The following is a 21,450-nucleotide window of genomic DNA, read 5'->3' as shown; positions in this document are numbered from 1 at the left end:
AATCATCTTTTTTTTCCCCCCCTCTCGTTTGGGAGGAAAACTGTCCCCATCTGTCTGTCTGTCCATCCGTTTTGGTTAGTTGTCAGATAGAGTGCGCCTGCCTTTGGGAAGCTCTGCAGAAGGGCTTGGCGGGGTCTTGAACTCTTGTTTGCAGAAGCACAATTTAGAACCCGCTTTGTGAATGCATTTGAGCCGTCGATAGTTTTAGTTCAGGATTTGTGGGAGAAAATGAACAGAGTTGAGCATGTCGGGCTGGTTAGCAAGAGCATATATATATATGTATATAACAAACCAGGATAAAACTCTGCTCTCCCCTCACCCCCCCAAGAAAAGCTGCCATTTCCTCTTGGTTTGACACCTGCCCCACCCCCAGCTCAGCGTTGAACCCAGGATAGCAATAGAATAACCCATGCTGCTGATCAGTTTTGGGGGTGGGGTGCAAGAGTCCCTAAAATCCCCCTTTAGATAAAAAAAAAAAATTCCCAGTTTTCCACGCTCTTCCTTCCAAGCCTAATGGCAGAGGTTTGGGAAGCTCCTTCCTTGCCCAGCCGGACTTTGGAGATAGATTGCCTTGGCACATGGAGGCTCTCCGTGATTCTCTGGCAGCGAACAGTCCACCGTTGGGGTTGTCCGCCTCTGATCGGTCCCCTCGGAAAGACGACCTGTGCCATTCCAGCAGGCAGGAATAGCTGGGAGCCGAAGCCCATCCCTCTTAAAGCATGCTGGCTGAGGAATTCTAGAAAGGAAGGAAGGAAGGAAGGAGAAAGAGAGAAAAAGAAAGAGGAGAGAGAGAGAGAGAAACAAATTCTGGGAGTCGAAACCCGCCCCTCGTAAAGCATGCTGGCTGAGGAATTCTAGGAAGGAAGGAAGGAAGGAGAAAGAGAAAGAAAGAAGAAAGAGAAATTCTGGGGGTCGAAGCCCACCCCTCTTAAAAAAGCTTGCTGTCGGAATTCTGAGAAGGAAGGAAGGAAGGAGAAAAAGAGAGCAATTCTGGGAGTCGAGGCCCACCTCTCTTAAAGCATGCTGGCTGAGGAATTTTAGGAAGGAAGGAGAAAGAAAGAGAGAGAGAGAGAGAGAAAGAAAGAAAGAAAAAGAAAGAAAGAAAGAAGAAAGAAAAGAAAGGAAGGAAGGAAGGAAGGGAGAGAGAAATTTTGGGAGTCGAAGCCCACCCTTCTTAAAAAAGCTTGCTGTCTGGGGAATTCTGAGAAGGAAGGAAGGAAGGAGAAAGAGAGAGAAATTCTGGGAGTCGAGGCCCACCTTAAAGCATGCCGGCTGAGGAATTCTAGGAAGGAAGGAGAAAAAGAAAGAAAAGAAAGAAAGAAAGAAAGAGAAAAAGAAAGAAAGAAAGAGAAAAAGAAAGGGAGAGAGAAATTCTGGGAGTCGAAGCCCACCCTTCTTAAAAAAGCTCGCTGTCTGGGGAATTCTGGGAAGGAAGAAAGGAAGGAGAAAGAAAGAGAGAGAAAGAAATTCTGGGAGTCGAAGCCCACCCTTCTTAAAAAAGCTCGCTGTCGGGAATTCTGGGAAGGAAAGGAAGGAAGGAAGGAAGGAGAAAGAGAGAGAAAGAAATTCTGGGAGTCAAAGCCCACCCCTCTTAAAACATGCTAGCTGGGGAATTCTGGAAGGTGGAAGCCCACCCCCTCAAGTCTCCCTGCCTCCCCTCGCCCTCCCCTCTCTCTCTCTCTCTCACACCCACCCCCCCAAAATCTCCAGCCCCTTTCCCCTGGAGCCCCCTCCCTCCCTAATTCCTTCTTTGTCACCAAACTGCAGGTTTGGCTCCCACGACGAACAGATCTACCGGTGCCCGGCATGGAGTACACGGTAAGGGTGGGCACCTTCCTCCTCCTCTTCCTCCTTGCTTATACGGTTGCTGGGCTCTTCCTTGCCTTCCTTCCTTCCTTCCTGATCAGATTCGAGCACGGGTGGACTTCAACTCCCAGAATTCCCCAGCCGTCCATGGGGAATTCTGGGAGTTGAAGTCCACTCGGCTCGAAAGTTTGCTGAGCTGCGCTCTAAAGCGGTGACGGCATTGTGATTGTTTCAACTTCCTATCCCAGTTATTAACAGCTTTGGCTTTGCCGAGAAAACGCAGCCGATTGTGGTTTGTTTCCTGGAAACAAACCACGGTTTAGCACACGAGACCTATCCAAAGAGGCACAGAAGACGGGATTAAAAATTTTCCCTATAAACCTGTATTTTTTGGGGTTTTTTATATATATTTTTTTGGAAACCGGGGGCTCAAAATTTGACGTGTCGCGGTTTGTACGAGCCTGGAAGCTTCACCTGTTGGAATACGGCCCCGCTACGGGGACTGTAAAAAAAAAAGGAGACCTTTGTAAAGGAGGAAATAGAAGTCAAACACGCCCAGGAATTCGGCCAGATATAACTCTGTTGCTGTATAATTATCACACCGGCGAGGACATCGGCAAATATATATATTTTTTTTGCTGCGCGGTGACTCTGTTGGCTGTTTTTGGTGGCTTTTGATTACTCTGCACTGTGGCCAAGATTGAGTCTTGTTGCTCTGTTCAAAAATACAAGGGGGGGGGGGAAGGAGGGGTGGGTTTCATGAGGACTAGCGCCCTACGGCCACAGATTTTGGTGGCTTCTAGAGTAAATAAATGGGTGCTGAAAATAGACCAGCTCCCCAAGAAAGTCCACCCCTCTTAAATGGGGGATTCTGGGAGTCGAAGCCCACCCCTCTTAAAGCAGACTGGCTGGGGGATTCTGGGAGTCGGAGCCCACCCCTCTTAAAGCAGGCTGGCTGGGGGATTCTGGGAATTGAAGCCCACCCGTCTTAAAGCAGGCTGGCTGGGGGATTCTGGGAGTCGAAGCCCACCCCTCTTAAAGCAGGCTGGCTGGGGGATTCTGGGAGTCGGAGCCCACCCCTCTTAAAGCAGGCTGGCTGGGGGATATTCTCGATAACAAAAGCATTTAAGAAATTTAAAAAACTGGGAAAACTGGGACTCCAGCGCTGCTGGGAATGAAGGGATATGTAGTCCCCCGACCTCTCTGGAGGGGGAGCTACTTGCAATGGGAGGCCAGATCCCTGGGTGAAAAATTCAAACCCTTTTGGGCATACGAGCTTGTAGCGACTGGACCCTGTTCCTCCCCGGCTTTCCAAGGAAGTTGGGGGCTGCGGCGGGGGTCTCCTGGGTGGGGGGGAGAGCTGATTTCCTGCCTTCCCTTCCCACCCCTCCCCGGGTCCTTGAGCGAGGTCTGAAAAGCCAGCTGAGCATCCGGTGGGAAGGCTGGGAGCCAAACGGCCATCCCACACGCCTTCCTCTCTCCTGTTTGTTATTTTTTTCCTCTCTTTCGGCCCACTGACCTTCCCCTCTCCTCCCCCCCCCCCTCCCCAGAGGAAGGGGGCTTCGCCACTGCCCACCCATGGCCGGACACGGGCTGTCCAGGAAATGGCCTTTCGGTCTCCAGCGGCCGTTGGCTTTTCCACCAAAATTAGTTGGGGCAGAAGGAAAAAAAAACCGCCACAGAATATCAGAGTTGGAAGGGACCTCGGAGGTCTTCTAGTCCAACCCCCTGTCGAGCCAGGGATCTTGAAGTTCACCCCTCTTAAATCATGCCGGCTGGGGGATTCTGGAAGTCAAAACCCACTCCTCTTAAAGCATGCTGACTGGGGCATTCTGGGAGTTGAAGCCCACCCCTCTTAAACCATGCTGACTGGGGGATTCTGGGAGCCAAAGCCCACCCCTCTTAAAGCATGCTGGCTGGGGGATTCTGGGAGTGGAAGCCCACCCCTCTTAAATCCTGCTGGCTGGGGGATTCTGGGAGTCGAAGCCCACCCCTCTTAAATCATGCTGACTGGGGGATTCTGGGAGTTGAAGCCCACCCCTCTTAAAGCATGCCGGCTGGGGGATTCTGGGAATCGAAGCCCACCCATCTTAAAGCATGCCGGCTGGGGGATTCTGGGAGTTGAAGGCCACCCCTCTTAAACCATGCCGGCTGGGGGATTCTGGGAGTTGAAGGCCACCCCTCTTAAACCATGCCGGCTGGGGGATTCTGGGAGTTGAAGCCCACCCATTTTAAAGCATGCTGACTGGGGCATTCTGGGAGTGGAAGCCCACCACTCTTAAACCATGCCGGCTGGGGGATTCTGGGAGTTGAAGCCCACCCCTCTTAAAGCATGCCGGCTGGGGGATTCTGGGAGTTAAAGCCCACCCCTCTTAAAGCATGCCGGCTGGGGGATTCTGGGAGTTGAAGCCCACCCCTCTTAAACCATGCTGGCTGGGGGATTCTGGGAGTCGAAGCCCACCCCTCTTAAAGCATGCTGGCTGGGGGATTCTGGGAGTCGAAGCCCACCCCTCTTAAACCATGCTGGCTGGGGGATTCTGGGAGTCAAAGCCCACTCCTCTTAAACCATGCCAGCTGGGGGATTCTGGGAGTCGAAGCCCACCCCTCTTAAAGCATTCTGGCTGGGGGATTCTGGGAGTGGAAGCCCACCCCTCTTAAAGCATTCTGGCTGGGGGATTCTGGGAGTCAAAGCCCACTCCTCTTAAACCATGCTGGCTGGGGCATTCTGGGAGTCGAAGCCCACCCCTCTTAAAATATTCAAGGTCGAGAAACACCGAATGAAACGATTCAGCATCTCTTGTATAATATCCACCCGTCTTGGAGGAGGGCAAAATCTGATGGTTTGGGGGAATCGCAATCCCGACTCGGGGAAAATAATGGGGTCCCTTCCTTGCAAGAAAAGTTTTTTGCAAAAGTTTTGCCTGCCCTGCCGCCCTCTTGGAGGGGCCAGAGGGAGGAAGTCACAGGTTTCAACCCCTCGCAAAGGGGGGGGGGGAGTTTGGCGTTTCGTCGGAAGGGCGGTTTGGTGAGCAAGCTGGGGCTGCCTGCTCCGGATTTCAGCCTCCGTCTTTGCTCCATTCCCGCCTCTTTCTCTTCCTCCACCTCAAATGTGGGTTTTCGGCTTTTTTTTTTTTTTTTCCGGAGGCGAAAAGCAGAGCTTGGGTTTTAAGTCAGCAAACGGTTAAGGAAACTGCGGCTTAGCAGGCTGTGTCTTTGCAATAATGAAGACGACAACGACAACAACAACAACAGCAGCAGCACAAAACCTTGCAAGAACAGCCCAAGGCAAATGTTGTACAGGTAGTCCTGGATTACAACCGTTTACCGACCGGAGTTACGACGGAACTGAAAAGAAGTGACTTAGGATGGTTTTTCACGCTTAACGATGGCTGCAGCGTCACAATTCAGACGTTCCTCATTCTCTCCTTCCTTCCTTCCTTCCTTCCTCAGTCTTTCTTTCTTTCTTTCTTTCTTTCTTTCTTTCTTTCTTTCTTTCTTTCTTCTTTCCTTCCTTCCTTCCTCAGTCTTTCTTCTTTCTTTCTTTCTTTCTCCCTTCCTTCCTTCCTTCCTTCTTTCCTTCCTCAGTCTGTCTGTCTGTCTGTCTGTCTGTCTTTTTTCTTTCTTTCTTTCTTTCTTTCTTTCTTTCTTTCTTTCTTTCTTTCTTTCTTTCTTTCTTTCTTTCTTTCTTCCTTCCTTCCTTCCTTCCTTCCTTCCTTCCTTCCTTCCTTCCTTCCTTCCTCAGTCTGTCTGTCTGTCTGTCTTTCTTCCTTCCTTCCTTCCTTCCTTCCTCAGTCTGTCTGTCTGTCTTCCTTCCTTCCTTCCTTCCTTCCTTCCTTCCTTCCTTCCTTCCTTCCTTCCTTCCTCAGTCTTTCTTTCTTTCTTTCTTCTTTCCTTCCTTCTTCTTTCCTTCCTTCCTTCCCTCCCTCATTCCCTCCTTCTGTCTGTTCATCTATATATCATCGATCTATCCTCATTCTTTCATTCTTTCTCTTTCCCTCTTTCTTTCGTTCTTTTCTTTCTTTCTTTTTTGCTTTTTTCTCCGCCCTCCCCGCCGTTCATTCCCTCCTTATAACTGTTTATCTGTACATCATCCATCTATCCTTTTTCGGTTCTCTCATTCCCCCTCTCTCTCTTTCTCTCGTTCTCTTTTCTTTCATTATTTGCTTTTTTTCCTCTTCCCCTTCCTTCCTTCCATCTATCCATCCATCCCACCCATCTTCCTTCCTTCCCACCCCTTTTCCTTCCTTCCTTCCTCGTTTCCTCCCTCCCTCCCGCAGCCCTTCTCTCTTCCCCTCCAAAAGAGGTGAGCAGCTCCGTCTGGCCTACCTCGCGGGGTTGGCGCACCCTTCCCTTTGACTGAAAGGGAACGGAGATCCAGGAGAGGGAAAAATTTGCACCGAGTGACAGATTTCTGAATGATCAAGGCTCACCCTCGCACACGCTCGTGCAAAGCCCTTTTGCACAGACTGCCCCTGCGTCATCGTCCTTCCGTTACCCCCCTTCCCCTGCTTGCCTACCCCCCCCCCCAAATTGTCACTCTGACCCATGCCCTGTCCCGCCTTCCTTGGCCAACCCAAGTAGGCTCTTGCCCCCCCCCCTTTCCTGGCGCATCCCCCTCCTACCTCCCCCTCCGCCTGCATCCGTCGCCCCCCCCCATTCTTCCCCGCTAAGGTGGGGCGAGGCCAGCCAGCTGGTGTGAGTCAGCACCCTGCCCTTCCCCTTGGTAGCAGCGGAGTGACCAGGCCTGGAAAGGGAGGGGGGAGAGAAGGGGGGGGCTTGGCCTCTTGCCTCTGCCCTTCCCCTTCTCCGCCTTCCCCTGGCTGGAAAGGATTTTTCCAGCCAGATCCGAGCTGCCAGGCTGCAAAGCTGGAGAGAGGGGGACCCTCTCCGCCAACTTGCCCCCCTCCTACTCATCCAAAAGGGGAGCACCAGACATCTCTTGCCACCCTAAGTGGACTCCCCATCCTTTACTGGGCTTTAAAAGGCTGAGCCCACCCCCAACCAGCTGGGCGCGACCATCCTCGAATTGTCTTCGCTCCCGTCGGCATCGCCAAGGGTGCCCGTGCGCGAGGCTGCCCGTACCTTCCGTGGATGGGCACCTGGGGTTGCCTCCTTCGAAAGGGAGCCTTGCGGACTTGGTGGTGGCCTGCCAGCGGCCCCCACTCCACCCCGTTGCCAACGCTGTTTGATGCACCCCCACCTTGGCACGGATATCGACCCGGTGCCCCCCCCCGATCCAGAGGGGGGGAAAAAACGCATCCGCCAGGCTCATCCGCACCCTCGCTGCTCTTGCTCAAACCGGAGAGGATGAGGACTCGCCGGGAGTTAGAAGGGTAGCCGCGACGGGCAGGAGGTCGAACAGGTGGTGCTGCAGCTGGAAGGAAAGGGCCAGGAACTTCTCAAACAGCCCTACGGGAGTCTAGCATCAGTGACGGACTGGAAACGTCTTCCTCTCCGAGGCTGTGCACAGGCAGCTGAGGCAGGCAGGAGTTCAACAGGTGGTGCTGCAGCCGGAGAGGAAGGGCCAGGAACTTCTAAAAACAGCCCTTTGCGGGGGTTGTAGTATCAGCAACGGAGCAGAAACCTACCCTTCCTTTTTTTTTTTTTTGGGGAGCAGCTGAGACAGGCAGAAGTTCAACAGGCGGTGCTGCAGCCGGAGGAGAAGGGCCAGGAACTTCTAAAACAGCCCTACGGGGGCCCGTAAACGTCAGCAGCAGACTAGAAACCTCCCCCCTCCTTCCTCTCCGGGGTCGTGCGGTGTCACCGGTCATCTGGCGGGACGGTTCCTGTTGGGTCAGCACGATGGCTGGCTGATTTGGGGGCGGTGTCCTGATTTGGGGGCGTCCCGTGGCAGGGCAAAGAGGGGCCAAGCAGGACGTGGCAGACGTTCCCCGGCATGCCAGCAGGGACCTACCGGGACGCCTCGTTGGGATCAATTTGGACTTTGGGGGGAACCTGACCGTCACCGTCGTGGTCACCTCCTCTCCCCGCTTTGCAGTTTCTCCCCCCCAAAAATGGATTTTCTGCCGAAATACACCCACTTGCAGGATGAATCTCCATCCTCGCTGGAGGAACGGCCCGCCGTGGCCGAGGGGGACCCCTCTCCTGACCCTTCCTCCTCTCTCGGGGGCTGCCCTGTCGCTGACCGGCTCTGGCTCCTCGTCTTCCCTCAGCCCCATGCTGCCTGCCGGGGATCCCGAATCGGAGGGCAGCCCCACCACGCTGTGTTCGTTCTTCCCCAAAATGGCTAATTTGAAACTCTCGAATCCGCTTTTTTGCTGAACCTCCGGGCTTTTTCCCGAGAGACGTCGGGAGTCCCCGGAGACCCCTCCAGGGGCCGCTGCCTTCCGGGACTCAACGGGGCCCCGTTGTCGTCGGTCTCTATTCCCAGGATATGAACAAGCTGAGTTGCGGGAAGAAAATGCGGGTCGAAGGCGGACAGCTGGGCGGCGAGGAGTGGACCGCGGCACGGGAGTTTTCGTCAACAAGCCCAGCCGGGGCTGGCTGCACCGGGACGACAAGGTGATGGGCTCCGGAGTCTCGTACCTCGTCCGGGTGAGTGAGGAAGGCTGGTGGTTGTGCGAGGCTTGCACACTTGGTGGGGGGACAAGGGAGCGGGGAAGGGGCGGCGAGTGGTTGAGACCATGTTCAGGAAAGTAGCTTTTCTCTCCTGGCGCCTTTCTTTCCTTCCTTCCTTCCTTCCTTCCTGTCTTTTTTTCTTCCTTTCTTCCTTCCTTCCTTCCTTCCCTTCATCCCTTCCTTCCTTCCTTCCTTCCTTTCTTCCCTTTCTTCCTTCCCCCTCCTTCCCTTCATCCTTTCCTTTCTTCCCATCCCTTCCTTCCTTCCTTCCCTCCCTCCCTCATTCTCTCCTTATGTCTGCTTATCTATCTATCTTCTACCTATCCTCATAAGTCACGTTTTTCGGTGCCGTTGTAACTTGGAACGGTGAATGGTTGTAAATCGAGGACTGCCAGCTGCGTGACTTTGGGCCAATCACCAGGAGACGGGGAGTTCTAGTCCCACCTTAGCCATGAAAGCCGATCGGGGTGACTTTGACCCAATCCCCAGGAGACCGGAGTTCTAGTCCCAGCCTTAGCCACGAAAGTCAGCTGGGTAACTTTGGCTCCGTCCTTCTCTCTCTCAGCCCAACCACCCTTAGTTTTAAAACTAATAAAAAGTCAGAATAATAAATCATTAGTAATGGAATAAAAGGGGGGGCGAGGCTCCCTTGGCATTTCTTACCTCTGCTCTCCTTCTCGCCCGCAGTACATGGGTTGCGTGGAAGTGCTGCAGTCCATGCGGGCGCTCGATTTCAGCACCAGGACTCAAGTCACCAGGTGAGCAGGCTAAAGAGCCCCCCACCCCCCACCCCCAATAATGTAAAGGTTCTTCTCTACATCAGTGGCGGTTCTCGGACGTGCCCCAATCTTTGGGACATGGCCACCATAATTTCTGCCCTTCAGTTCCTGCATGTAATTTCTGAATTTCCCTGCACAGATCATCGTTCATATATGCAAAATAATAATAAATAATAATAATAATAATAATAATAATAATAATTAATAGTAATAGTAAATAAGTAATAATAATAATTTATTATTATTATTATTATTATTATTATTATTATTATTATTATTATTATTATTATTATCATTATTAATTATTATTATTCTGGGCTTCATAAGGACTAGCACCCTGGCAGCCAAGGATTTGCTGGCTGGCAGAGGAAGTTAGATGGGGGCTGGAAAGAGACTCTCCTGAAGTGTGAGGGGCATTCAATATAATGTGTCTCCAGACAGTGGTGAAAAGCATGCCGACTGGGGGGATTCTGGGAGTTGGAGTCCACCCATCTTTAAACATGCCGACTGGGGGATTCTGGGAGTTGGAGTCCACTCCTCTTAAAACATGCTGACTGGGGGATTCTGGGAATTGGAGTCCACTCTCTTAAACATGCTGACTGGGGGATTCTGGGAGTTGGAGTCCACCCCTCTTAAACATACTGACTGGGGGATTCTGGGAATTGAAGTCCACTCTCTTAAAATATGCTGACTGGGGATTCTGGGAGTTGAAGTCCACCCCTCTTAAAACATACCGACTGGGGGATTCTGGGAGTTGGAGTCCACCCCTCTTAAAACAGGCCGACTGGGGGATTCTGGGAATTGGAGTCCACTCTCTTAAACATGCCGACTGGGGGATTCTGGGAGTTGGAGTCCACCCCTCTTAAACATACTGACTGGGGGATTCTGGGAATTGAAGTCCACTCTCTTAAACATGCCGACTGGGGGATTCTGGGAGTTGGAGTCCACCCCTCTTAAAACATGCCGATTGGGGGATTCTGGGAGTTGGAGTCCACCCCTCTTAAAACAGGCCGACTGGGGGATTCTGGGAATTGGAGTCCACTCTCTTAAACATGCCGACTGGGGATTCTGGGAGTTGGAGTCCACCCCTCTTAAACATACTGACTGGGGGATTCTGGGAATTGAAGTCCACTCTCTTAAACATGCCGACTGGGGGATTCTGGGAGTTGGAGTCCACCCCTCTTAAAACATGCCGATTGGGGGATTCTGGGAGTTGGAGTCACCCCTCTTAAAACATGCCAACTGGGGGATTCTGGGAGTTGGAGTCCACCCCCTCTTTAAACAGGCCGACTGGGGGATTCTGGGAGTTGAAGTCCACTCCTCTTTAAACATGCCAACTGGGGGATTCTGGGAGTTGGAGTCCAGTCCTCTTAAAAAGTTCCCAAGTTTGGAAAAAACACATTCTTCGTCTTATCGTAATAGAAACTTGACTTCGATTTATAGACCAAGCGGAAGGTGGAAAAACATTGTTCTTAGACTCTCCCACAGGAAAGACTTTTAAAGGGAAGGGAGATAGGTGTCCTTGTGTGTTTGTGTGTATTTTCCCCCCCGCTCTGCAATCCCGTCCATTAACAGGGAGACACGGGGTCTGCGGAGAAGCGGCTGGATAGGGCCGGAAAAGCGTCCGGTGGAGCTGCTGTCCTTACTGACTACATCTCCCCCCTCCCCAATTAATTCACCAGCGACAGGAAGCATTTATCCCAGCATCATCAAATATTAAAGGGGTCTCTCTCTCTCGATTTCCCTCTCCCCCCCCTCCCCATTTCCTCCCCCTCTCTCCACGGAGGGGCCGGTATGTGGGTTTCTCTCGCTGTATGTTTAGAAATAGTGAAACACCCCCCCCCTCAAAATAGTGGGGTAACTCCCACCCCCCCTAAATTTCTTCTGATTCACGCCACAGCTCAGGATACCAGTCCACCCCCAGCCCCCCAAGCTGCGTTTCTCAACCGGGGGCCGCTTGAAGAAGGGTGAACTTCAACTCCCAGGATTCCCTCGGGGGTGGGTGGGGAGGGAGGGGGGGGCTGGGGAATTGTGGGAGTTGAAGTCCGCACAGCTCTAGAACTTGTGTGTGTTGGTTGTCCTCTCTCTCTGTGCTTGCCGAGGACCCCCCCCCAGGGCCTTTGGAGACCCCCACAACTGACCCCCCCCCCCATTGCAAGGAGGATGGCTACGGGGAATTGCCGTGTTTAGAAATGGCTGCATATTTAAGATGGCATTGTGTGTTTGACATGCTCTTACGTCCTCTCTTCTCTTCCTCCTCCTCCTCTTCCTCTTCTTCCTCCTTTTCCTCCTTTTTCCTCCTCCTCCTCCTCCTTCTCTTCCTCTTCTTCCTCCTCCTCCTCTTCCGCCTCTTCCTCCTCTTCTTCTTCCTCCTCTTCTTCCTCCTCCTCTTCCTCCTCCTCCTCCTCTTCTTCCTCCTCTTCCTCTTCCTCCTCTTCTTCCTCTCCCTCCTCCTCCTCTTCCTCCTTCTCCTCCTCTTCCTCCTCCTCCTCCTCTTCTTCCTCCTCTTCCTCCTCCTCCTCTTCTTCTTCCTCTTCCTCCTCCTCCTCTTCCTCCTCCTCTTTCTCTTCCTCCTCCTCTTCCTCCTCTTTCTCTTCCTCCTCTTCTTCCTCCTCTTCCTCCTCCTCCTCTTCTTCCTCTTCTTCTTCCTCTTCCTCCTCCTCCTCTTCCTCCTCTTCCTCCTCCTCTTTCTCTTCCTCCTCCTCTTCCTCCTCTTTCTCTTCCTCCTCTTCTTCCTCCTCTTCCTCCTCCTCCTCCTCCTCCTCCTCCTCTTCTTCTTCCTCCTCTTCCTCCTCCTCCTCTTCCTCCTCCTCTCCTGCAGGGAGGCTATAGGCCTGGTTTGTGAAGCCGTGCCTAGCAACAAGGGAGCCATGCGTAGGAGGAAGGTAAGACGAGACTCGACAGCCATTTGTCCAAAATGGGATAGGGTCTCCTGTCCGAGGAAGGGGGTTGGGCTAGATGACCTCCGAGGCCCCTTCCCGCTCTGTTATTCCGTATTCTGAGCAGGGGGTGGGACTAGAAGACCTCCCAGGCCCCCTTCAACTCTGCTATCCTGTTCCCCTCTATAAGAGACGCCCCGAGGATCCCCAAATTGCTAATTGATTTGAAGGCATCCTAACAGAAATGGGGGCGGGGGGGTGGAGTTTCTCTCTACTCCCACCTTACACCGAAGAGAATCAAAGCGGCGAGAACTCGATTCTCCTTCTCACCCCCTTTCTCCTTGGGCAGGACTCGGTTGAAGGGGGGGGCTCCCCCCCCAACCACCAGGAAGGAAATGGACAGATGCGGTTAGGAGATCTCTGACCTCTAACCCCCCCCCCCCCCACTTTCCGAGGCCGCCCCTGGTTGGAAAATCAATCCGAGGTGTCAATCAACGCTTCCGGGCGCCCAGCGGAACTGATCAATAGATGGCCACTAATGGATGCTGTAGGAAAAAATGGGGAGGGGGCTGATTCTTCCCCCTCCCCTCCCCCACACACACTTAATTGTGTGTTATCGACACACCAGTTTCTTCTGCCTTGGGATTTCTTAGCGTCAGCAAAAGGGGCTGGTTTAATTTTTTGCATTCATGAAACGAATTCCTCCTCCTCTCGTTGAGTCCGCAAAGGGCGGGGGGGGGGTGTCACGAGAATACAGGGAGTCCTTGATTTACGACGGTTCGTTTAGGGACCGCTTGAGTGGTGCGGTGGCCTAGAGGTGGAGCCTCTCGCCTCACAATCAGGAGGCCGTGAGTTCGATCCTAGGTAGAGGCGGGTATTTTTCTCTCTCTGGGCAGAATGAGAATATTATCTGCCGAACAAAACTCCGCTCTGGCGACAGGAAAGGGATCCGGCCATTCAAACACTCAACTCCATTCAGTTGCCCAGGCTCCACCCAGCAAGGGATTTACAGGGTCGTTAAAAGATTATTTATTTTAGTGACCTTTCAAAGTTGCGGCAACACTGAAAAAAAGCAACATAGGACCGTTCACACTTACGACTGTTGCCGTATTCCCACGCTTGAGTGATCAAAATTCGGACGCATGGCAACCGACTCGTATTTATGACGGTTGCAGCATCCCCAGGGGGCGTCACGCGATCCCCTTTTGCAACCTTCCGACGAGCCAAGTCAACGGGGAAAGCCAGATTCATTTAACGACCGGGTGACTCACTTAACAACTGCAGTGATTCGCTTAACAACTGTGGCAGGAAAGGTCGTAAAAATCGGACAACATGGACTGAACCACTGTCTCACTTAGCATAAATAAATTTGGGGCTCACGAGGATTCCTTATACATGCCAGCTGCCGAGCGGCCTGAATTTATTGTTCATAATTTATTTGCAAGTGCCCCACTTAGTGACCTAAATTGCGGTCGTAAGTCAAGGACTACCTGTAACATACTGGCTGCCGAGTGTCTGAATTCTTGTTCATAATTTATTCTCCAATGTCCCGCTTAGCGACCTAAATTTGGGGCCTTGTGGACGTAAGTCGAGAACCCCCCTGTAACATGCCGGCTGCCGAGCGGCCTGAATTTATTGTTCATAATTGGTTCGCCAATGTCCCGCTTAGTGGCCTAAGTTGGAGTTGCTCCATCGCAGTCGTAAATCGAGGACTTGCCTGAATTCTGTTTTTTTTTTTCCCTTCGGCAGCCCTGCGGCCGGGCGCTCAATTCCATCCTCGGCAAGACCAACCTGAAGTTCGCCGCTATGCCCATAACGCTGACCATCTCGACCAGCAGTCTGAACCTCATGGCGTCCGACTGTAAACAGGTAAGGGTCCCTATTCCACCTTCGGGCTCTGCTTGTTAACCAGGTCTCGTTTTGTGACGTGCATCGCCCGACGCAGAGGGAAGAACCTCTCCGGGCCCCGAATCATTTGGCCTTCACCCAAAAAATCCAAATTTCTGTTGCTGAACGAGAGATTTGTGAATTTTGCCCCCATTTTACGACCATTCTTGCCAGGGTTGTTAAGTGAATCACTGCAGTCGTTAAATTAGTCACACAGTCGTTAAGCAAATCCGGCTCCCCCCTTGATATTGCTCGTCAGAAGGTCGCAAAAGGACCCCTGAAGACTTGCGACTGTCATAAATACGAGTCAGTTGCCGAGCGTCTGAATTTGGATCCCGTGATCATGGGGGAGGAGGCTACAACAGTCGTTAAGCGTGAAAGACGGTCCTAAGTCCGAATAGTTGTAACCCGAGGATTGTCCGTGATGTGTTTTTCTTGCTCTGTTTCGAACTGCTCGACGTCCGGTCTCAATTTTATCCTGCTTTCGATTTGTAGATCATCGCCAATCACCATATGCAGTCGATCTCGTTCGCTTCCGGAGGGGATCCGGTGAGTATCGTGAGATATTTTTCCCCCCCAAAAAAATTCTTCCCCCCCCCCCCAAAAAAAATCCTTTGGGGCAGATCTACAGTGGATCCCACCGTTATTTTATGCTCGCTTCAACGATCAACGATTCTTTGATCGCTCAGCCAATCAAAGAATTCCACTGGTGTTTTCCTCGTGTGAGAATCCCGGTGGATTAAAATGGATCTCCTGCCAGCTTGTTTTTCCTCTCTCTTCCTCTCTGTCAAGACCCGGTGGATTTCTGGTCATCATCTTTTAACGACTCCATAATCCCTTGCGGGGTGGAGCCTGGGCAACTGAATGGGGCTAGCAGATGTTTGAATGGCCGGATGCCTTTCTTGTCACCAGTGCGGAGTTATATTCAGCAGATAATATTCTCATCGTGCCCAGAGAGAGAGAAATATCCGCCTCTACCTAGGATCGAACTCACAGCCTCCTGATTGTGAGGCGAGAGGCTCCACCTCTAGGCCACCGCACCACTCTGATCGTCCTCTTTGTATTGGATGAAAAAACAAATCAAACGATTAAGTAATTAATTAAGATTAATTGGGGATTAAGGAACAGAAGTTCAACCTTAAACCTGCGGATTAATCAGGGGTTGATTCTTAATCTTCAGGCAGTCCTCGATTTACGACCACGTGACCCCGGGACATAAATATGCATCAGTTACCAAAAGTCTGAATTTTGATTGCGTGACCACGGGGATGCAGCAGTCGTAAGGGTGAATAACTCCAAATCTGACTTTCGCCAACTTATTTTGCATTTTTTTTCAGGATACGGCGGAATACGTCGCTTATGTTGCCAAAGATCCCGTCAATCACAGAGGTAAGTTTTGCCGTCATCTTGGCTTGGATCTGCCAATCCTGGCTTAATCCTGGCTTCTTTTCCTGCAGCCTGTTTTATTTATTTTTTTTCCTCCGGCTTCCGATTCAGCTTGGAAACACGATTGTTTTACGGTTCAGTTAGTGGCCGTTTGGAGTTACAACGGGGCTGGAAAAAAAGGGAACCTCGGACCGTTGTTCACACTTAACGAACGTTGTCGCATCCCCCACGCTCAACGGGATCCGAATTGGGAACTGACTCACATTTATGGCGGTTGCAGGGTCCGTTTCCACGACCTTCCCGTGAGCAAAGCCAATGGGGCATTCCGGATTTCTCTTAACCACCGTGTTTCTAATTGAACGCCTGCGGTAATTCGCTTAACGACTATAGCGAGGAAGGTCATAAAACAGGGCGAAACTCACTTAACCAATGTTTCACTTTTAGCCACCAAAAATTTCGGGCTCAATTGTCGTCGTAAACCGAAGATTGCCTATATTTTGCAATGGAAGGGAAATATTTTTTCCCTCCATAAACCCCTATGGTTCAAATAATCCATAATCCATAAATCCATAATCAAATAATCCATAATCCATTAATCAATAATCAATCAATAAAGGCCACTCCTTTTTCTTTGGGGTCTCTCTTCAGCTTGCCACATCCTGGAGTGTCCCGAAGGGTTGTCGCAAGACGTCATCAGCACCATCGGACAAGCGTTCGAATTGCGCTTCAAGCAGTACCTTAAGAACCCTCCTAAACTCGTCACACCGCACGACAGGTAGGGCAAGAATAACAAGAGTCGGAAGGGACCCTGGAGGTCTTCTAGTCCAACCCCCTGCTTAGGCGGGAAACCCTCCACCACTTCAGACAAATCTGTTATCCAACCTCTTCTTAAAAACTTCCAGTGTTGGAGCATTCGCAACTTCTGGTGGCAAGGAGTTCCACTGGTTAATTGTCAAATTACTGTCAAAGCAGGATTGGAACTTGCCGCCGGGGTTTTTTTTCCCCCCCTGCGTGCCAGTATTCCTCGACTTACAACAGTTCGTTTAGTGTCGGTTCGAAGTCGCAACAGCACTGAAAAAAGGGCTGTTTTTCACACACTTACAACCGTTGCAGTATCCACGTGATCAAAATTCAGACGCTTGGCAATTCGTATTTACGATGGTCGCAGTGTCCCCGTGGTCCCCTTTTGCGACCATCGGACGAGCCACGTCAACGGGGGGGGAGCCAGATTCGCTTAGCAACCTTAAAAGCTGAGGTGATTCACTTAACAGCTTTGGCAAGGAAGACCGTGAGGCAAAATTCGCTTAATGTGTCTCGCTTAGCCACATACATTTTGGGTTCCATGCTGGTCGTAAATTGAGAACTACCTATATTGACTTAATAACTGTGGTAAGACAGGTGTTGGGCAAAATTTCACTTAAGTGTCTCGCTTAGCAACGTAGGTTTTGGGTTCTGTTGTGGTCGTAAGTTAAGGACTACCTATATTCACAATAACTGGCAAGACAGGTCTTGGGAAAAATGCACTTAACAACTGTCTCGCTTAGCAACATAAATTTTGGGTTCCGTTGTGGTCATAAGGCGAGGACTTCTGTTGTGGTTGTAAGTCGGGGACTAAATTTTTTTAGGTTCCATTGTAAGTCGAGGAATAAAGTTGTTATTCACTTAATAATTGTGGTAAAACAGGTCTTGGGCAAAATTCACTGAAGTGTCTCACTTAGCAACGTAAATTTTGGGGTTCCGTTTGTGGTCGTAAGTCGAGGACCGCCGTCTGTGTTCCTGATTTGGTTCTCTCACCACCCCTGACCAGGATGGCCGGGTTCGACGGCTCCGCTTGGGACGAAGAGGAAGAGCCGCCTCCTCCTGACCACCAATACTACAACGATTTTCCGGGAAAGGAACCTCCCTTAGGAGGGGTAGTTGACCTGCGTTTGCGGGAAGGGGCTGCGGCGGCTCAGACCCCCAACAATTTGGGGGCTACCTTGGTAAGTTCCCCCCACACACACACTGACAATTGAGCACGATGTAAGTCATTTGTAAGTGCAGACGTCTTGACGCAACTTATGCTCGGTGTTCCGTCACTTCTCCTCAGTTTTTCCTCTCTATTCTGTGAAATGGGTTCGTCGGGCCCTTGAGGCTTCCTTGAGATCCTTTCTAGTCACTCCCATCCGCTCCTCTCCCCCAAAATTCGACCCCCAGCCAGACACAATTGTTCAATTTACCCATACCATTGCCTGGAATGCTGAACTAAACTCCGTACTGGCAACAGGGAGAGCATCCGGCCAGTAAACATTCAACTCCATTCAGTTGCCCAGATTCCATCCCGCAAGGGGTTATGAGAGTCATTAAAAGAAGATGATGAGTGCAGGAATATTAGACTGCGGGAAAACGGGACTTAAAATATTCATTTAAACCTTCAATTATTCTTCCTTCCTTCCCGTAGCCTGTTGGACAAGTGGTTGCTGGGGACTACGAATCCAAAAAGCCCCATTCGGTCACACAAGGTAAGTGATTCAGCAATGAAGTTGGCGCCTTTAAGTTAAATCTTGCCTGGGGGGATTCTGGGAGTTGAAATCCAAATATCTTAAAAGTTGCAAAGTTTGGAAAACACCAAGTTAGGCTATTTTAATAGAAACTTAAAAGCCTTTTTTTTTTAAAACTTCGACTTCTTTCTCAATCATGGGAACATTAAGACTTCAACTCCCAGAATTCCTCAGCCAGCATGTCAGTTGGGGAATTCTGGGGGTTGGCAAAAGTACGCAATTTTGCAACTCGGTTCTTGCATGTAATTTCTGAATTCCCTGCCCAGACCAGCGAGGTAGTTTATTGAATCTCGTTGCTCTGCTCGTTGATATGTGGAAAAAAAAAAATGGATGGATTTCATAAGGACTAGCACCCTAAGGAGGATTTGCAGAGCAAATAGATGGGTGCTGGAAATAGATTCCCCCCCCCCAAGTGAGGAGTATTAAATATAATGTTTCTCCAACAGTGGCTTTTGGTGAAAAGAACATTGATTAGGGAATTCTGGGAGTCTGCCCTTCTTAAAGCATGCTGGCTGGGGGATTCTGGGAGTTGAAGTCCTTGTTTTTCACAAGGTGGGGCTTTATTCCCTTCCTTTCAGGCAGGGATCGGGGCCCTCCTGGCCGCCCCGAATTCGTGGTGGACCCTTCCTACGTTAACGTGCAAAATTTGGAAAAATTGCAGCCGGGTGTCCAGAGCGTGACCTCCAACGGCAGCGTCCAGCGAGACCTCTTTGACATGAGTGAGTAGCGGAAGAGGACGAGGGAGGGATCTGGCTGCAGTGGCTGTACCAGGTAGTCCTCGACTTAACGACAGTTCGTTTAGTGACCAAAGTTAACAACAGCACTATTCTCCAAAGCAGCCCCAAAGGCCAGACAAGGAACGAGGGATGAAAACGGATCAAGGAGAGACTCAACCTCAAATAAGGAGGAATTTTCTGACAGGGAGAACAGTCAACCGATGGAATAGAAATAGAAGTTGCCTTCAGAAGCTTCGTCCCTGGAAGCTTTCAAGAAGAGACTGGGATTGACATCTGTCAAAAATGGCGTCGGGCAGGAGGATGGACTAGATGACTTACAAGATCCCCTCCAACTCTGTTATTCTGATTTATGACCATTTCCCACACTTAACGACTTTCGTAACATCCCCGTGGTCACGCGATCAAAATTCCCAGACCACACCGGGCAACTGACTCGTATGACGATTGCAATATCCCCGGGATCACACGATCCCCTTTTGCGACCTTATAACGAGCCAAAGTTAGTGGAGGAACCCAATTCGCTTAATAACCGTGTCGCTAACTTAACGACGGCAGGGGCAGGAAAGGTGATAAAACAGGGGTGGAGGGAAACTCGTCTTGCTCAGCTATGGAAATTTAGGGCTCCGTTTTGGCTGTAAGTCGAGAACTAGCTATAATAGATCACTCCTAACAACGGCTTTCATCCCCAGAGCCTTTTGAGGATGCCTTGCGGGCGCCACCGCCACCGCCTACTCCTCCGTCCCACCCGCCAGCTACCATGGAGGAGCAACTCCGGCGGGAATCATGGTATCACGGTCAAATGAGCCGCAAAGAATCGGAGAAACTGTTGCAAGCCAACGGGGATTTCCTGGTGCGGGAAAGTACCACCACGCCGGGACAATATGTCCTCACCGGACTTCAGGGCGGACAGCCCAAACACCTTCTTCTCGTTGATCCGGAAGGAGTGGTAGGTCGGATTCCGGGGAGGGGGATTATAGAGAGGGTTGGGCAAGGTGGGGGGAGATAAGGGATTGTCTTGTTGACGGGACCCCCGTCTGCTAGAAGGAAAATGGTGTGGAATATTTATCGTCGATATTTTTCTCCCTATATATAACTTTTGCTGTTTTGTCAATGCATAACGGGGAAATTGAGGGAAGAAAAAAGAAAGGTGGAAAGCAGCAGAAAATGTTGGGCTCAATTGACGGTTGTAATGCAAGAATTATCTATACTTCTCCCTGATCTGTTCCCACCCAGGTTCGGACAAAGGATCATCGCTTTGAAAGTGTGAGCCATTTAATCAGCCACCATATGGACAATCGGTTGCCCATCATCTCGGCCGGCAGCGAGCTGTGCCTACAGCAGCCCGTCGAGCGGAGACAATGAGCACGACGACTGGAGTCGCATCACTACAAAGGCCCTTAAAGCGGGGAACTCTTCCGTCTCCCCAGTCCTGTGGACTTCTCCGACAGCTGCTAAAAAGGGCTGTCTCCTCTGCCAAAGCATTTTCTGGGGTCGAAGGGACTCAGATGAGCCCCAAAACCCATCGTGTCCTCCCAGACCACCTCTCTCTACGTCTTGCCATGGACCGGCTTTTTCTGGTTGGAGCGAAGCGCCGTCTAGCCAAGATTCTAGTCCTCAAGAGCTGTCCAGCTTCGGTTTTGTTGACGGTCCTTCAAGAGTCCTTCTCGCCTTGGACAACTTTTGTCTCCTCCGCTAACTGTTCAGGAATAGCCAGGCGATCTCGTGTGCGCCTCGTTGTGTCTTCTGCGACTGATGCCAAAGTCCCCGTGAAAGTGTCCTCTTTTCGGGGGGGGGATTATTGTTTAAAGCACAAAAAAAAGGGAAATAAAGGGCAACTCGTTCGGGGTCTGGAAGGCAGAAGTCTCTCTCTGCGCTTCCCACAGACCCCCCCCCCCCCCGCTCACGCATTTTTATATATGTTCTGTGTGTGCCTTGAATCTTTTTCAGGTCAGATTTTATGCAAAATTCCTCTTCCTCTGGAGGTTCTCACAAGGCTGCCTGGTTTTTTGGGGGAGGGGGCTGCAGGAGGGAGAAAGGGGCAGTCGTTTCTCCTCGCCTCCTTCTGATCCGTCATGGTTGCCCCATAATTTATCCCCTTTTCTCCCCACCCGCAAAAGCCCAGGCTAAGCCCCAATGGTGGGATTCAGCCGGTTCGGGGAAACAGGTAGTTAAATTGTTGGCTGGCTCAGCCCCTCCCTGCCCAGGAGTCCCCACGCGTCCCATTTTGGCTCCCAGGTAAATGCAGGGAGGCCTCCTAAGCTCAAAATGGGGCATGGGGGGGGCGTGTTCCCCCCACAGCCCGTTTTTGCTCCCAGGGGGTGCATGAGTCTAAGTGCTGCCTGTTGCAATCCCTGGCCAGCCGGTCATTAGGGCAGAGAACCGGCTGTTCTCTGGATTAAAGGATGTTTTCCTGAATTAAAGGATGTTTTGCTGAATTTTGGGATGGTTTCCAAGAAGACGGTTCCAAAACTGAAGTGAGGGTCCCCCCAAAAAAAGATGAATAGAGAAGAAAAAATGGGTTTGTCTTCCCGCACTGAGGCTGGTTCCCTTCCCAGTTTCTTCCCGGGGTCTGTACATAAGTGTGATAATTTGGTGTTGCATGTATATTGTTATACTCGAAGGCCAATGTGTAGCTTTACTCTCTTATCACTGTGCCTGTACCCGCTACTCTGCGGGACCCCCGACCCTCCAAGCCCACTCAGCCCCTCCTCACTATGTCCTTTATACACACTTTGTATCGGTTTGATTTTCTCTCGAATATACCAAAGGAAATCAAATAGTTATTATTAAAGGTTGGTATTTCTTTAGCCTGTGGCTGCTGGGTGCCTTTTTTTCCTCTTTCAGGAAGGAGAAAGAG

The 21,450-nt window shown here is 51.0% G+C and overlaps 1 protein-coding gene across 1 annotated transcript; it reads left to right on the top strand.

Annotated features, from left to right (window-relative positions):
• Positions 1 to 1,172: 1,172 nt before the first annotated feature.
• On the top strand, positions 1,173 to 21,400 carry SHC1 (SHC adaptor protein 1). Its single transcript, XM_070950295.1, is given in 14 exon segments — positions 1,173 to 1,818; positions 8,198 to 8,272; positions 8,275 to 8,361; positions 9,073 to 9,143; positions 11,986 to 12,049; positions 13,793 to 13,912; positions 14,426 to 14,479; positions 15,268 to 15,319; positions 15,965 to 16,091; positions 17,124 to 17,298; positions 17,757 to 17,817; positions 18,435 to 18,575; positions 19,283 to 19,539; positions 19,827 to 21,400. Coding segments are annotated over 14 exon segments (1,425 nt in total). The 5' UTR covers positions 1,173 to 1,806; the 3' UTR covers positions 19,956 to 21,400.
• The last annotated feature ends 50 nt before the right edge of the window (positions 21,401 to 21,450 follow it).

This window comes from Pituophis catenifer, unplaced genomic scaffold (assembly GCF_029215685.1).
Source record: "Pituophis catenifer annectens isolate HBS135680 unplaced genomic scaffold, rPitCat1.0.hap2 SCAF_10, whole genome shotgun sequence".
NCBI classification, from domain to species: Eukaryota; Metazoa; Chordata; class Lepidosauria; order Squamata; family Colubridae; genus Pituophis; species Pituophis catenifer.
The sequence above is the reverse complement of the archived record's forward strand: the minus strand, read 5'-3'. Positions and strand labels throughout refer to the sequence as shown.